The 18,033-nt window shown below is 43.4% G+C and overlaps 1 protein-coding gene across 2 annotated transcripts in view; it reads right to left on the bottom strand.

Annotated features, from left to right (window-relative positions):
• The window catches only part of INPP5A (inositol polyphosphate-5-phosphatase A), a 178,345-nt gene that overhangs the window by 15,573 nt on the left and 144,739 nt on the right, over positions 1-18,033 (bottom strand). For both annotated transcript variants that reach the window (XM_064716801.1, XM_064716800.1), the window contains exons 10-12: positions 15,945-16,040; positions 15,538-15,612; positions 3,486-3,559 (exon numbers count right to left, since the gene is read on the bottom strand). In XM_064716801.1, the coding sequence (XP_064572871.1) occupies positions 3,486-3,559; positions 15,538-15,612; positions 15,945-16,040 (245 nt within the window). The remainder of the gene's footprint in view (positions 1-3,485; positions 3,560-15,537; positions 15,613-15,944; positions 16,041-18,033) is intronic.

The following is an 18,033-nucleotide window of genomic DNA, read 5'->3' on the forward strand; positions in this document are numbered from 1 at the left end:
TGACACTGGGGCTCTGTGCACTGGCACCCAGAGGTTCTGCTCTTCACAGTCTCTGCAGAAGGGAAGGAACAAGGGAGCACTCTGGGCATTGCTTCATGCAGAGCTGGCTGGCTCAGTGTAAATCAGAGCACAAAAATACACGTGTCGTTGGGCAACCTCCTAGAACAGAGAGGGGTGATGGGACAAAATACAAGGTAGAGAAAAGATATTTTATGGACTAAATAAGATTTTTGCAGAACAATGAGCCAGTGTTAGAGAGCATTCCAAAGGAGGAACTCTGCCTAGAGTAAATGAGATTCGACCTGTCTCCTGCTCAGAGGCGTCAAAAGCCAAGACACTGCCAGTGCAGAGGGTCTGCTTGAGACAAATATCACACAGAGGGTATCTAAGACACAAACATATGTCCAACCGGTAAATTACATGACAGCCTAATTCAACAACAAACAAGAATAGGTCACTTTAAGAGAATGATTAACACATGAGATTGCTGTGCATGCAGCCTTATCTGAGAGCAAACCTTGTATGTGGGTGTGAACTCTTGCTAAAGTCAGCTCCTATCTTTGTTATACAACAGCTACAAGAATAATTATAATAATTAATGGAGAGCAGTGATAAAGGTAACAATTGCCCACCTGTATATTGACACACTACAATGTTTTTGCTTCTTTTTTTCACACCTCCTGCCTTTTGCAGTGATTGCTGACTACCACGAAGCCCTTTGCAGCCTCGCACTGGGCTGTTTGCTCGTGGCCAGACTCTTCAGCCTGTGAGTGACAAAGCTTACAGAGTTTAAAATTCTAACTTGCATTTAGTCTCCAGTGGCTTGGGCTGCTATATGCTACACTAGATCACAGAGGATAATAAGATGAAAACATGAACATTCACTGTATAAAATAAAAGACTGCAAAATACAGGAGTGGGTGAACAGTGTCTGAGGAATATTCTGTTGGAATGATTTTGTACAGGTTGTCCAACATAGCAGAGCTGCCACGTGGTCTCTTGTTGAACTGTGGCTGCCTCACCTGTGGCAGGTCTCAGCAGGACAGAGGAAGGGTTTGCGAGGGAAGGGTGGGCTCTGACAGGGCCCCAGGAGCGCCCGGCCCCGGCTGTCCTCCTGCCCCTGCCCTGCAGGCTCCAGGGACCTGGACAGAACGTGTGGGAGGCCCTGTGGACACAGCACCAGCAGATCTGGGTCCAGAACAGGCAGGATGAGCCTCTTTCCCCTGCAAGTTCATTCACTGCATCCCTGGCATGCTCCTCTGGGCACAGGCATACAGGGTGGTGAGCTGGCATGCGTTATGCACATACATTCAAGAATTGAAAGGAACTCAGAATTGAAGATGAGTTTGGAAAATGCTTTAGGGATGCTGAACAGAGAGGAGATAACTGACAGGCCTGCAGATGCTGTCAGTGCTATAAAATCACAAAATGAAGGAATGGTTTGGGTTGGAGGAACCCTCGAGCTCAGTCAAGGCTTTGTCCTAGATGGTTCTAAGGGATGACTACCTGAGAACCTCCCTCTGTACTGCATCATGATGGTCACCCACATCAGGAAGAAGAATTCACAGCAGATCAAGCAGACATTTCGTCTTAAATTACAGTACTGCACTGGGGAAGAACAACAGATTAGTTTTGAGTTCCTTAAGTATGCCTGCAGAAATGCTAGGTTTAGATGTGGCTGTAGGAGAGCTCAGAAGTGGCTCTCCAATCCTTCCCACATTCAGAGTTAACTAAAAAGTCCTGAAGCTAATGTGCAGTAACACAGAGTCTGTCAAGACTCCGAGGAAACACCTTTGTATGTGCAGAAACATTAATTTGCTGTGCTGCCTTAAATACCATTCCATTTACAGATACAAATTCAATTTGTAACTATAAATCTCATAGAAGTATTATATAAGTAATTATTTATACACACCAAAAATTATGTATGATTAAAAATATTTCTGTTAAAGATACATTACTGGGCCTGTGGCCATGCAAGGACCACAGGATGGGCAATAGAATGTCCATGCCTTAATACACTGAAAGCAAGGAGGGATGGGTGAAAAAACATCCTAATAAAAAGCCAGTTTGCTCTTTATATATACATGCCATCTCTCAGTATATAATTTTTTTTTTTACCATTTATTATTATTATTACTATTACCTAGTTGTTGAGAAGGAAACTGAGCAGAACTAAAACACACAGAGACTATTTACACCTAATTTCTGATCTCTGCTTGAGGGGAGCATGACACTGAAAAGCTCTTACGGAGTCTGAAGAAGCTGAAAACTATTCATGGAACAATGTATTTTTGGTAAGCCTTGCTCCGGCTGAAAGCACTCGTGTTGGAGAAATAAAGAAGAAGAGTATGTATGGTACAAAAATTGTACCACCTCCCCTCACCTTCACCTACCCTGACTAGAGACATGACGAGTGAGACACGCTCAGGGACGTACACACCCTGCTGGTCTGCTATCACACTCAATCAATAAGGACAATTTAGAGTGGTGGTAACTCCGTGCACACTTCCAGTGTCCCAGGGGATCAATACAAATCAGTATCGCAGCTGGCTGCTAAGAAGCAATGAGATTATGATCACAAAAGGCAAGCTCCCCAAATTTTTTTAGTGTATGCCAAAACATCATACTTTCCTATCTGTCCACGAAGCATAAAATAGTAGTATTCAAACATATTAAATCTATTAACAGGAAAGTATATAAAAAGCATAGTTTTATCTGCCTTTTTTCTACTATTTTTTGAACTTTTTCTTTGTGAATGCAGTATTTCTTTCCCTTGAAAGCAACTGTGAGCTTTGACTTCCTCACTCTTGGAAAGGGACCATACATGTATAGAATGGCACCAAATTTTCCACAGATTTCTCCCAAATAGAACTGCCATTTGCAAAATGCTTGGTTTTGTATGATAGCAATAGCTGTCCATTCATGGCTAAAACACCTCAGGGACACTCTGACTAAAATCATGCATGTGTACTAAACCAGCCAATTTATTCTAACAGTCTTAAGTAGTTATATGCTGTTTAGTGAAACTGAAAAAGCAGAATCTAAGTTCCTGCCCTCATTCCTGATACCCCTCTTGGATTTCCCTGAGTGAGGGCAGTAGGCTCTGCACCCCCAGCTGACTGCAGTCATCAAACAGCTTGAGGCAAAGACTGTCTTTATGGTTGCAATAACTGATTTAACAGGTGGTCTGGGCCCAGTGCTTAGAAGTCCTTCCACATCTCTGAGCACACATTCCTGCCAGGTCTGTTTTAAGAGCAGCTATAAAAGACAGGATCAGCGGAACCCACATGATGAGCTATGGAGCACTACTGGCATGTGGTTTATTAGTGATGGAGGGGATGTGGGGAGAATAAACAATCATAAAAGGAACAGACATCATTAAAATTTCTGCAATAAATATGGGAACGTTCACATTTTACCAACAGTGCAAGTAATAATTATGTTGCAGCTAGTTAAATAAATGGATTATATATGAATCTTACCTGGGAGGAAATGAGATGTCCAGTTCATACAATCTGTCTTTAAAGACTGACAGCTCTCTGTCAAATTCTAAAAGCTATAAAAGATAGAAATAAATGCTTTCACTCTTTAATGTTGAACTGCAGCAATTTAAAAATACTATGTTATATAAAAGGAAATAAAAGAAAACTATGATCACACATAGCTTGAGGTATAGCCTTCGTAGAATAGTTTTTATAACACAGTGCAAAACTGTCTGGACTATTTTGATACATAAACAGTGCCTTGAGAAAAGTGTTGAAAGCATTAATTTTCCGCAGTGAAAGTTGTAACACTGGCTCTTCACAGCACTGCCCTGTAAGTGCACTTACACCACAGGAAGGCTATATTTCTTGAAATTTCCTTAGTAGTCTCTTCAGAGATAAACTAGACTAGCATTAAAAAAGAACAGCAAACTGATATGCTAACCAGCCCATGAGAATGTCAGTGAAATGCATCGTATCAGTCTGTATTATCTTTAGTGCAGATAACAGGTACAACAATCACAATGAGCACATCACTCCTCCCAAGCAAAGCCGAGTTCCTGTACACCTGCTCTGGATGGTGCACGGCAGAGAGCAGACAGAGGGATATGAGACAGCAGGGAAAGGGTGCTCCCAGGCAGAGCACACAAGCAGGTGTTTAACAGATTTCATGTCCTGTATAAATATTAGTCCCAGCCACATTTGTTTTCCCCACGAGCTCTACAGAAAGAATAAATATCCAGAGTGTCTGTTCATAAACACAAACCCACGCCCAGCTCAGTGATAGCTGTCCCCATTAAACCCGTAGCTGTTCTGACGGACACAAAGGATGTCGCTCCAGACCCCGGCCGGGGTGCAGCCCCATGTCCCGGGGAGCTGCAGGCTGAAGACAAAAGCTCCTCATGCCCACGGTGTTGGCCCTGGCTCTGGTGACGAGCGCCACTGTCCCGCGCCACGGCGGCGATTGCCGCCCTTCATTAATCATGTCCCATCTCACAGCTGTGCTGATACCATTGTATGAATGGCAGAGGTTCCCAAAGAAATTAGATCGTGTCCCCCTTTCCCCTCTGTCACCTCATAAATCATTCCTGAAATGTGCAATTAGCAGCTACTTGTACACATTAATTATCTGTGTGAAAAGCAGCTACCTGAACCACCTGCACTGCTGATTAGCTCCCTCTCCACGGCTCGCCCAGCTCTCTCCAGGCTCTCCTGCCATACGTGGGTATCTTTACATGAAGATGCCAGGTGATGGGCAGCTTTCCCTGCTTTATTTCATTTGACACCAAACTCTGTGAGACAGTATGCTGGAAAGATTCTGCAATACCAATAACTGTGACAATTTGTGCTTGTTTTAACATCTGATTGAAAGCCTGAGAATTCAATATGCTTAGATAAATATTTTGAAATATCTATGTGGGAACTTACAGTATGTATCTAATAATAAAAGTGTTGGGCTGGTCCAGCACTCACTGGTCTAACTGAAGCAATCTCAATGCACTTGAAGAATAAATGGATGTTTCCATCATCATGAATGTTTCCAGGCTCTGATTCTGTATTTCAGTAAGCAGAACAGATTGGTAGCCACAATACATAGACAATGGCTATGAAAACAAATGTCACCATCCCTTTCCTGCTCCGTGTGTCTCCATTTTAGAGCTATCAGCCATCCTGTGTGAATCTGGGACAGGAAAACAAGTTGCCATCCCCAGTTAAAACTATTAATTGAAATGCATGTCTGTACATTTTTCCTACTGGTCCAAGTAAACTGCTCAGAGTAGGGAAGGGGAGGTGTCAGGACAAAGGCTGCTTCTGAAGTGTTAAAACTGGGAGGACTGAATGAAAGAACAATGCTCCACAGAACACAATGGTATAAATTACTCATGGGCATCCCAAGGGTTGGCGAAGTTCAATAGATGCATTGTCCTCTCATACCAATTCACATTTTCAAAATTTTATACATTCAGATTGTTCTAGCTATGATGATATTTGCAAACTCAGTGAGGCCTGGGGTTTAAAGGACTAAGCATTTGGATGTGCATTATCATCCACAGAAGTTTCTGCTGTGTTTGTTTGCTGCAGTTGTGTACGCAGTGTCTGTGCTATGCAGATGAGCTGCTGACACTGGTGGCAGATAACAGGAACAAGACAGCATTGTGTACTGTGCTGCCAGTCTCCCAAGTTTCCCCAGGTAAAGCGACAGCTTCAACCTGAAGCCAAAGCCCAGCTAGGTGCTTAGAAGGATTTAGGGAATGCTCAAGGTGAAGAATTCATCATGACATGTAAAACAAACAAATATTTTTACTGGATTATTTGCAGAAGCCTTTACTTCCTGCCATATATTAAATAATAATGCACTTTTATAAATGATTTTTTCCTAGTTATTAAGTGACTGTTACAGCACACGTAACCCTCTGTCCAAACACGTCCGGCGAGTGTGCAGCAGACACCTGCTGGCTCCTGCAAGGGCAAGGACAGGTTATCTGTGTGCTCAGGGCTGAGCACGGGAACCCCCTACAACTCTCTGCATTCACCTGGCAGCACTGCAGGCAGCCAGGAGAGCAACAGAAGAAATGATGAAAACCTGAACGGTGCACTTTGAGAAAACTGCAGTTATTCTTTTCAGCAGAAGACCGTGTTTTAACTATTATTTTTTGGTGTGAAAAGCACTTGCATTCTCATTTAAGCCTGTAATCTCAAAATGCAAGATTTTTGTTGCAAAGGCAAGGTGTTCACTAAGCCTTGTCACAATGAATTACAAATGCCATTTGCCCTAAAAGCAACTTTAGTTAAAAGAAGGCACAGGGCCTGACATGGGCATCAGTCAATTCTATCTGCTTTACAGGTACATGGGTGCCTGGAGCAACCTGGCGTGACAGAAAATTAATGAAAATTAACGTGGGCAAGATGATACTGAGGAGCAGTCAGAATTTCACAGGGTATTGCCTTTACTTTTAAAGCATCTAACATTGTCTCTAAAAAACCCCACCTGGAACATACTCCTTTCATGGCAATTTCACCACAAGCTGCTCACTCATTTCCATACTGTACACCAATCACCACTGTGAATAATGTCATTGCTGGAACAGGAAACATGAGTATGTCTGTCACTCTAAATGCCTTAAAAATAACAACAACAAAAAAAAGTTCAAATGCCTGAAAGCAATATATTGTTCTATTTAATTTACTCATAATAAGATCATCTTTAGGAACCAATCTTTAAGGTGTTACATGACATGCTGTGGTAATTTGAGCAATTACACAGAGATTTTAAAATCCTGTGACTGGCAGACCATTCCAGAATTATATGTCATTGGCGGTTTTCAGAAGATTGTTTTTTTTCTCCAAACTAAGTTTCACCAATGTATTTATAGCTAAATAACAGTGAAGATGATGCAGGGTCTACGTTTTATCTGCTCCAACACCAAGTTGATGATATTACATCAAGATGTTTGCTCTACAATGTCCAGTGACCAGCCCAACAGGAATGTTTGATGAGCACCTGAATGAAAACACCATCCATCCATCCATCCATCCATCCATCCATCCATCCATCCATCCATCCATCCATCCATCCATCCAGTGTATCAACAGTTAGCTGCTACAGCTGCTACCTGCCAGCCACTGTGACCCTCGCTGCTGGGAATGCAGCCACACAGTATGTGTAGGAATGACTGCATTTGCAGTAAAGGATATTTCCTATTTATTTTGAGGAGAATTAAAAGCTTTCAGGACTGATGGCTGTGTCAGATGCAGTGCCCATCACCTCCTAGGGGGATTTATCAGAACTGCAGGCTTTCCAGGGTGGTGTGTATTCTGCAAAACCTGCTGAAGGGAGTCTCACTTTTTGATCCCTTTTTCTTGGCAATGCTGTAACATGCATTTATGTGCTGGGGTGGAAGAGAAAGCAATGCACAAAATTCTAAATTCCTACATTATGCAGCTTCACAGTAATCAAAGGGTTATAAGAGAGTCTAGGCAGTTGCAGAAACCGAGGTTCTGCTTACTTCAATTTAAAGCACTGGTAAAAGGTCAGCATCTATTGGGTACACTGCAATGGGCCACCTTGGCTAAAATCATACACGTATGAACCCCTTCAAACAGGGCAACTTAATTCAGTCATTGGAGTAGAACAACGGCAATTACTCATCAAGACCTACAGACCAAAGTCAGAGCACTGGTAGATCAGGAGGTGATATTAGCAGCATTTATCAAATCCATCCGCAGGGCCCACAAGAGAATTCACAGCTGTGAAAGGGAAATGAAGTTTCAGACCAAAAAGAGGAGATGAGCATGCAGAAGTGACCTCAGAGAATTAAAACATGCGGACCCTGGTCACTGTAACCTCCTTTGCCAGTCTTGTGGAGCACACATTTTTTTCCAAGAGACTTTGGAAAGACAGTAATTTTATCCATCTTTCCAGTCCAAGTAAATGATTTAGAAACTGATTCAGCAGTCTACTGACTCCAGGTAAAAGCCTGTGGAAACACTGATCCTTCCCACTTATCCATGAAAATGCTGTACATAACTCTGCCTGATATAAAGCTACTTCTTTCTCTAACAAAGACTATGTAAAATTATCTATATTACTACATACTTTGAATCTGAATCTTCTTTCTCTCATTGTCAGTCTTTAAAATCATGTTTCACAGAAAAACTCCAAATCACTGAATATAAATTTACCATTTATGCTGGTTTTGTATAATATTGTATTTCTGCATATATGCATGTATCCTGAATGGCAGTGTTGTCAAATCACAAACACCCACATAAATGTGGATCCATGGCACACAGAGAAATGCGGTCCTATGGCCACAGAGAAATGGCACCAAAGAATTGTTCTCAGCATTAGGGGGGCGAGGCACAGCCCGGTGCTCGTGGCACTGAGGGCTGACATGACTGGTATGGATAAGCTGTCCAACACCCTGCTAACAGTTCCAAGGGCTCAGCCACCCCTCTGCTCTGCAACATGCAGCAGAGAATCCAGATCTCATCCTGTGAGACTTTTGTTACTTGAAAAAAAACACATCAGAAATCAGAACCTGTTGTGCTACTTAGGAATCAGCTCTCAATGAGAAGACTGGAGCATACGTAAAGGATAAACTAGCGAAGAAGCCAAAAGCACTGACACAGATTAAGCCTGGGCTTCCACTTGCGCAGCAGCAGTGAACTCTGTGCTGACCACAGAAGCTCCTTGCACACCCCAAGGGCTCCTTGCCCAAAGGCTGCCCTGCAGCAGTGAATGCACCCCATCCAGCCTCAGCTGCCCTGAGCCCAGCAGGGCCTGCACCCCATCCTGCCCTGAGCCCAGCAGGGCCTGCAGCACCAGAGGCAGCACAGGGCCCACGGCCCCCTCACCCTGTGTGCACCCAGCTCCTCCAGCAGGCAGGGTCTGCTCCCCATCCTGCCCTGAGCCCAGCAGGGCCTGCAGCAGCAGAGGCAGCACAGAGCCCATGGCCCCATCACCCTGTGTGCAGCCGACTCCTCCAGCACGCAGGGCCTGCTCCCCATCCAGCCCATCCAGCCCTGAGCCCAGCAGGGCCCCATCGCCCCGTGTGCAGCCAGCTCCTCCAGCAGGCAGGGCCTGCTCCCCATCCAGCCCTGAGCCCAGCAGGGCCCCATCACCCTCTGTGCAGCCAGCTCCTCCAGCAGGCAGGGTCTGCTCCCCATCCAGCCCATCCTGCCCTGAGCCCAGCAGGGCCTGCAGCAGCAGAGGCAGCACAGGGCCCACGGCCCCATCGCCCCGTGTGCCGCCAGCTCCTCCAGCAGGCAGGGCCTGCTCCCAGTGCACAGCCTGGTGAGAGGGCAGCGTGCCCCAGGCCAGGGGCTGTGCCCCCTGACTGCCAGCTGCTCACAGCTCAACACACGCTTTCCATGCTCTGATGGGAAAACTGCATTTTGCTGCTCACTCTCCTGGGATTCCAGTGCTTATGTCAAATTAAAAGAAAGTTGACTCTGGAAAATGTATTCATGCAAATTGATTTTTCACAACTTTTCTGGGACAGACACTAAATATTATTGCAATAATTCATACACTGTGCATAACAGCTTGTGACAAAGCTCCTTCAAAACATCAGGAATGACTGAGTGGATGCTGTCTTTAAAACTGAAAGACTTTAATTAGGAATATCCTACTTGCAAATATGACACACTCCATGGATTATTTCATTAAACTTAATATATCTGTTACTGTGAAACATTAGTTTGTCCCACTTGGGAGTCCAAACCCCCATGCACCATCCTGTTACACAGTTACTTGTGAGCTGCAATTTGGCAAAAGCATGAAATATGGAGAATACAGTTTCAGTATTACTTGTAGAGTGATTAAAAATGGAATTTTCTTGAGGAACGATTATGAAATTTTTCTTACTCAGGCCCCAGGGAGGGCCCAGAACCCACCTGTCCATCCTTGCAGCTGGGTACCCCACTCCCATCTCTAGCTGTGCCTTTTGAATGAGTGTCCTCAATAACTTTTTAAGTTAAACTAAGTATTTTCTTTTCTCTGTGCAATCTTTTGTGCATGCAGACATTCATCTGGGAGGTTATCAGGGGTACCTGGAGAGCACAAGAGGATTGAGCTACTGTACAGAGATGGTGAAAAAACAATTAAACACCTTTCTATTCTTATTTGGCTTGCCACAGACTTTGGGCAAGATGTGGCAGTTGTGGTATGGTGCTTGTGTGCACAAATATTAACTGTAAGGGATGATGGTGAGATCCTCAAACTTGGGGACTGGAATGCAGGTGCAAACGTTGCTTCCCTGAATATTCTCTTCCATGTCACACAGGCTAAAAAGGGCCAAAACACATTAGCAGATCATACTACAGGCTGGATCACAAAGTGCAAACACAGACGCTGAACCTACTCTTAGGGCCAGACTTAAACAAGAGCCAATGCCTAAAAAAATAAACATATCACAGTACACTTGAATTATCCAGCAGCTGTATAGAACAGGGTGGGAGAAAAGTCATGAAATAATATTTGTAACTTTGTGCTATGCACAAATTTTACACCAGAATAATTAATCTATTTGAAGCTTGCAGTAAACAGCTAACCCAACACATCTGGATTGACTTGTTTGTGCAATCTGGATTTGCATTTATGTTTTGCTAGTGAGAACAATTTATTTGTAGTATTTCCTATCTCTGTCATTTCTCATTTTGCAGTTTATCCAGTGGCATATCAACTAATCACTCATTTAAGCAAATGCAATTCTAAACACAAGAATGCTGCTTCTGAATAAAGATGCAGAGCATGAAGCCATTTTCCTATTAATACTTTAGGAAAATCAGGCATCTCAGAAGACTATGTTAAATAAAAGAAGAAGTTTCAGGATAGACAGGATTTCCTTATGACCAGTCTGAGGAAGCAATGGTCCTAAGCAATCAATTTCCTTTCTCTATCCTAATTTGCCCTTATACATCATATTCAAGATTTTATCTGGACAGGGGCTGGTTGGCTCAGTGGATAAACCTCTGCCTTTTCACCTCTGGGATCATGGTTCAAGTCATAGCCTGATGAAATGCACTTGATCGTCCTAATCTAGTTCCTAGTGGACAGTATTCCCATTATCTTTAAAAGGGTCAGAGCCAAGGCCATTGGGAAGAGTGCATTGTGCTATATCTTGTCTGTTGATTAATACATTTTCAGTGACGCCAGATCCTTAATCTTCATAAGCATACATATTCTCACAAAAATCTTAATAGAGGTCCCTTGTGGACTATATATTTCTGCTCAATTTGTGTATCATTTCAGGATTTCCTGGGAATACACGCAATACCCCCCCAAATATACTGCTTAAAATGTAAAAGTATGTTTGCCTGTACTGTTTGCAATAACATCTCTAAGTTAACTAGCATGATAACACCTCACCTTAAATCACTACTTCTCAGAGGGAAAACAAGACCTTTAACTCAATCTGCACTTAGAGCACATTATAATTTTCTCTTGAGGCTGAACAGACACAGAATAAAGGGAATTTATTCTGTGAAGGGAAACTGAGTCAGAACATAATCTCCATAAGAGTTCACTGTTTGTCCTCTGCACCAGGAGAGCTGCTGCACAATTAAAATAAGAAATAGAATCACTTCCATTCCATGAAAATCCAGGCTTGGAATCACTGGGTTTTTCAGCATAACACTCTTGGCTCTGGTTGGAATGAAGGCTGGTACCCCAGGGCCCCCTGAGCCCTCTGGCGATGCTGGAGCTGCATGCAGCAGCACCCTGGGCCAATCCTTCTGCCCCCGAGCAGCCCAAACCCCGGAGGGACACGGGCTCTGTCCCTGTGGGGCTGGGGCAGCAGGGACAGCAGGGACAGCAGGGACAGCAGGGACAGCACAGCTGCACTACTAGCCACCCGTTCCACAAAGATCAATAGAAAAAAGAGATCATGATCCTAGCAGGAATATCATCAGGTTCCACTCTCAAGACAATTAATTCACTGATCACTTTTACTACACAGTTGTGGCCCAAATCCTAAGGACAGTGCATTAGCTTCTGCCTGGATTGATTCTTTAATATAGATCATAGGAAAGACAGGAATGTAGGTACCATTCCTCACTTCTAACAGCAGTTAAAGATTATAAAATGATTCCTGATGATTAAATCGTTCCTCTGTAGTCATTACAGGTTTTTACATTCTGACTACATATTTATTTAATGGACTACTGAAGAAATACAATTTAGTTTGTGGTTCTTTGGTATAAGTCAATAACCTGATTATATTTTTTCATTACATAATTACACTTGGCTTTCTTTTCTTTTGATTGTTTTGAAATTAACAGAGAACTCCTTTTGAAAAAAACCTCACTTATAGCCTGATCTATCACAAACAATTAAAGCATCTCCAAATATCTGGTAAAAGTGTAGGCTTATTCAAGAACTCCCTGCCCCTATTCTGGAAGCACCGGCATGGCTGATTTTTATCACTTAAGGGCTGACAATGCAAAGCTACAACTGTGTTTTGTGTGGGTGACATGCTGGTGAGCCAGAGCGACCCCAGAGCCCGCAGGAACCCGTGCAGGGCTCCAGGGCACCCTCTGCACCTGCCGGGCCACAGAGCAGGGCCGGGGCATGGCGGTGGCTCCTGGCCAGGGCTGCTGCCCCTGGGAAGCTGTGGGAACCCTCATTTGCCCACCACTCCAAAATGAGAAGCCTCATTTGTGCTTCTCCACCACGCATGGACAAGAGCAGGATGACACCATGGAACCAACCAGCACAGCCTGGCTGTGTCCTGCCCTCCAGGGCAGAAACGCTGAGCTTTTGCTAAGTGAAAAACAACAACCTGGCTGTGACCTGCCTGGTGCCAAAGTGGAACTGTGCACGCTGCAGCTCCTCCTGCCCTCGTCTCTCAGTGCTCACCCTCCCCACGCACCCACAGCACAGCTCTGTGTGCTGCGGACTCACACCCTGCTCTGCTGCATGCACCACAACTCCAACGCACAACTCACAAATAATCAAATAATAAAACAGTTCTGCATTACTGCAACACCTGCTTTCAAACAGGCTTTATCTTTTTTCCTATCACCACACAACTGGGTAAATCTGGGTGTTTCTTTCTGAAACACAATGATGCGGAACAGTCATTGCACTCTGGAGTAATCAATATAGGTAATTGCTAAGCCAACTTTGGAATATGCTGCAGCTAAGTCTGAATAAGCTACAGATTAGTTTGGGAAAATTAGATCTGACAGATTACAGTATGCATTTCAAACTGAATTTCTGTTAAATAGGTGATTTGTATCTATATCAGATTTTTCATTAAAAATAATCATTTTTATAAATATATATTATGATTCTTTTTGTTGATTACAACGTAAAAAGGAAAGAATAACTGTGTATGGACAATGAAAAAGTAGCCTGTTGATAATAAATATTTGTCAGGCCTTGTCACATCCGTAAACATTCCAATGTAACTGAAGAGACACAGCACTGATAAAAAAATACCCTCTGAAAAATCAATGGATTTTGAGCTAAAGCAGTTGCTAAACACACAGAAAACATCTTTATCCAACAGCCCCAGTGCTGTGAAAATTCCCAAGCCTTGCATTGGTACAGCTAAGGAAAATTTAATCTTCCCAAATACTCATCAGGGCACTCCATCCTGCAGACCTGACAGCCCCACTTATAATTAATTATACAATTTCGATGGGAATATCGACTGCACAAAGCTATAAATCATAGAAAAAGTCAATAGGCATGGACACATTCAATCATGTCCCGACCAATGATTACTACTCTTAAAATACAATAATTATTTTCAGGAGCCAGCTTGAATTAAATTTCTGTCAGGCCGGTACAAGACCGGCGGTTGATGAAGGATGCGATGGATTTTTTGGGTTGAATTCGGCACAGAGACATTTATCGTTTTAGATAGGTAGTTTGTTTTTAGTGATCATGGCGCTGCGTGTTTAACTAGACCATGAAGATTAGATTATCTCCAATGGCTCATTATATCGTTTATCTCTTTCCTCCATGTTTGATCTGGAAGATTTCCCACTTCTTGACGCATGAAAGAAATGACTACTGATTTTGAAATGGAATGTGTTTAAGTGGGATTCTGCCTGTACCTTCACACCCCACAGCCCTGTATGCAAATCAAGCAGCAGCCATCCAAAATGGGACAAGCCAAACAAGCACCAAGGACAGCTTTACACAGCTTCAGGAATGCACCGGGGGAAAACACAAATGACAAATACTTGAGTTGTTTAAAAAAACCTGGAAAAGTTGTAATAATTACATACACAGAGGAAAAATTTGAGACAGGAATGTGATTAATATGGGAAAAGGAATTGGGAGGAGACTTACTGCTTTGAATTAAATGTCCCCAAAACTGCAAAACATCAGTGAAAGAAACATTAGGCATTTCCCGAGGATGCATTCACCTTGTAAATTGAAACCAAGGAACCCCAAGCTGCTCTGACAGCAACTGCATTTGAAGGTACCACAGAGGTACCTCTGGAGTGAGCACCAGGCCACGCGAGCCACGCTGTGGGACAGCAGCAAAGACCAGAAGGGGAATCAGATCTTCACCCCTCACGGGTCTTACTCATCAAACTCTTCTGACCTCAACAAATGAGTGAAATCTCAGATTCTCACATGGAATCAATCTCTCAGGTGAAGCCAACTTAACGTCAGAGAGGCTTCAGCTGCCCTCCATATCCTAGAGCCCTGCAGACAGCCCTCCAACAGCCTGGCTCTCTGTGAGCAGTGAGAGAATGAGCTGCAGGCAGGGGAAAAGAGGAGAGAGGTGGAGAACCAGGGGTCTCTGCACCAAGCTGCCATGTGCCCTGTGAGCGGGCACACTGCGTGACTGCTTCAGAGTGCAGCTAAACTGGGAGGGGGGGATGAGGGCCCCCTCTGTCTTCCCTTGGATACATAACCCCCAGGAACCCTGGATGAAATGGAGAAAGCTGCAAGCAGCGACACACAGCTTTTCCAAAATGAAGTGGTTACCATTTGAAATAAAATCACATTAAAGAAACTATGATGCCCCTCTCCACATAAAAATCGGACTCCTTATTACAAATCAGAGTGTTAGTGTCCCCTGTCTGCTTAATCCTCTTGGGAAGCCCTGCATGCTTATCCAAATAGTGACAGTCTGCTGCAGAGCTTGAGATTGCTATTCTACTTACTCTTGTGTTTCTAGTATATTTTTGTAGACTTAGAAGACCCAGGTATTTTCAGATGGGCTTTGCATTTAAGGGCTTTTCCTAAGTTACTGTGTGATGCACAATGAGGAGCTAGGAAGAAAAACAGGATGCTTGAAGAAATGCAGACTAGAGGACAGACAAGAAAAGTGAATTGTTGTGTACATTTAATTTACAATATATTTGTATAAAAAAGAAGGTAAACATGCCAAAGTTAGGAATCTGTACACAAAAGAACTGGCTAAGTGGTGAGGAAATCTAGAGCAGTTATTGTGTTGGCTGAATTATCTCTTCTCATTCTGCAGACAGGAGGGATGATAAGGATAAAGGGCTGGTTAGAGAAATGCAATTTGTATGTGAGTTCCCAACTTACTCCTTTGAATGGGTTTAGCAACGAACTTACCGCAGTGCCATTGTTGTCTCTAAATACGTCTTGATTAAAATAGTCAAAGAGCTTCTTTTCTAATTGCAGCATAACCTAAATAAAAAAATAGGGAGAAAGGTCAGCAAAGCTCTTGGACTCAGTAACTCAACACCCAGCTGCTGGCAGTGACCCTTTCAGAGACATGCAGCCCTTTAAAACCACACATTTCCACTTGTCCAAAGCCCCTTGTCAGCTTGCCCATTTGCTTGGCTGGCAATCACTTAAACAGATCCAATTAACTGAGCATTAGGTGTGACAATCTATATCCTCCCCTCCCTTTACATTATCAGTTTGGAACAACTATATTCATGCTTTGTAGAAAAGAAAATGAACATTCAACACTGTTTCTATTTACACTGGGGTGCCAAGGGCATTAAGTTGTTTACCTTTCGGTCATTATCAGATTCACGAAATATTAGCTTGACTACTTCATTTGTGTCAGCTGCCCGGATGGTCTGCATCGTGGCCTTTGCACACAGTGTCTAAGAAAAACATAAGGGGAGAAAGGGAAACAAGCTATGCAACAGAAGACCAGATTTAACTGAACATTATCAACAGATATATCTTCAATGCCCCCCATCAAATATAACTTGCTGTAGGTCAAAATACAAAGCATTGCTAATTTAAATCACTTCCACTTATGATGGACTTGAAACAATAAACTGAATTACCACTTGAAGAGAAACAGGCAATATTAAGAAAATATCAATCAGGAAAGGCAAATAGTCATTCAGCTTGTACTATGTAGACAGGTTCTTTCACAGGTATCACTGTATGCTGTATCACACATTACTTGCAAACATCCTCCAAACCACTGCTTACAGATAATGACCAGGTTTTGTGCTGATTCTTAAGAGCTGATAACCACATTGACACTACAGCTCTGCGAGCTAACCCTTGTTTGAAAAAACATCTGCCTATACATTCATGTTACAAGTACACTTTGCAAGTCTGAGAAATGCTTACACAATCTGACAGCAATTTTCACAATTTACTTTGCATAGCAATTTCCCTCTTTTAAATAAGAGACATCATGTCCCTAGATATTCTGAGGACTGAGTGCCTAAAACATGTTATGAACCAACATTTTATCAGGCACAGATGAACATAGATGAACAACTTTATATCAGGCGTAGTATGAATTTCCACGGAAGTGCTGGGCCTTGATCCATTGGCCGCTGGCCTGGCTGGGACCCGGTTCCACAGGCAGTGGGGAATAACATGAAATGGGCTGCTCAAACGGTTGGCTCCACCGCATGGCAACAGGTAAAAATCCAGAGCTTTTAGCAAAGCAGTTAGCAAAGCTTTAAGTATGTTAAGTGCTTTGAAACGGAGGCATCTCCATCTTACTGGGCACATTTTGTGAAGTGCCTGGGCAAGAGACTGCTGGCTGCTGTGCAGAGCCACCCGTGCCCTCTGCCTGGCTGCTGGGAACCACAAGGAAAGCCAGAAAGCAGAACTGAGGAAATTGTTCAAACTGGGCACTGTTCAAAGACAGATGTGTCCCCACACCTGGAGGCAACTCAGCATCCATGGCTGCTGCTGAGGCACACGCTGCTGACAGGATCTGTGCACAGACATGGATGCACATACTGGCAAAGACCTTCCTGAACCATTTTGCTAGAGGTTGTTAAGAAAAGTGCTTTCTGTTAAAGAAAGTAACTGAGTCAAGGAGAAGTAATGAGGTAAAGAGGTAACAAGGAATGAGATGCTCACCCCATTCCTTTTCATAATAACCAGACAAAAGGTTTTCATTTTGCATAATGTTAATTTGTAAAATAAATATGTTCTGTGGTATAGACTTTATGTTCTGTGGTACAGACTTTCACGTGCTTCTATCTCTCACAGACAGAAATACTTATATTTGGACTCATTATCAGAGGTGCAGTGTATACCAGACACAACACTATGAAGTACAGCTCACTTCTCCTTTCCCCTTTCTCGCCTTCTCCTAAGGCAGGAATTCACGCCAAACATGTATTTAAACAAAAATCCATCTGCTTCCAAATAATTAAGATCTCAGCTGAGGATCTCAGTGCCAGAATGGGAACAATCTGCCAATGGACATTTTGCTCCCATTTGATAAAAATTTGATCCTTGATGAAGGCCCTTGCCTATTGGCACAGTACAGATAAAAAGCAGCAAGTTGAGTGCTTTCATTTTTAACAAGTAACTTGAACGGGATTTGGTAAAAACCCACAAATCTTGTTATTTTTCTTACAAGTTTGTGAATTAAACAGGTGTTGATTCCCCATCTCACTGAAAAAATGACGTCCATTTCTGACAAACTTTTCCCGACCGTTTCCTCTGTCCCCAAAAGCAGTGCCACGTCCGTGTGACGCTGGGTTTACCCAGAGCCCAGCACAGCCGGAGTGCCAGAAGAGCTGCAGGTGCGTGCCATCACAGTGTCACCGGAGCACTGGCCCCGCGGGCACGGGCAGGGCTGCTCTGAGCGCTTCATCTCCTCTGCAGGAC

This window comes from Zonotrichia leucophrys, chromosome 6, assembly GCF_028769735.1.
Source record: "Zonotrichia leucophrys gambelii isolate GWCS_2022_RI chromosome 6, RI_Zleu_2.0, whole genome shotgun sequence".
Taxonomy (NCBI): Eukaryota; Metazoa; Chordata; class Aves; order Passeriformes; family Passerellidae; genus Zonotrichia; species Zonotrichia leucophrys.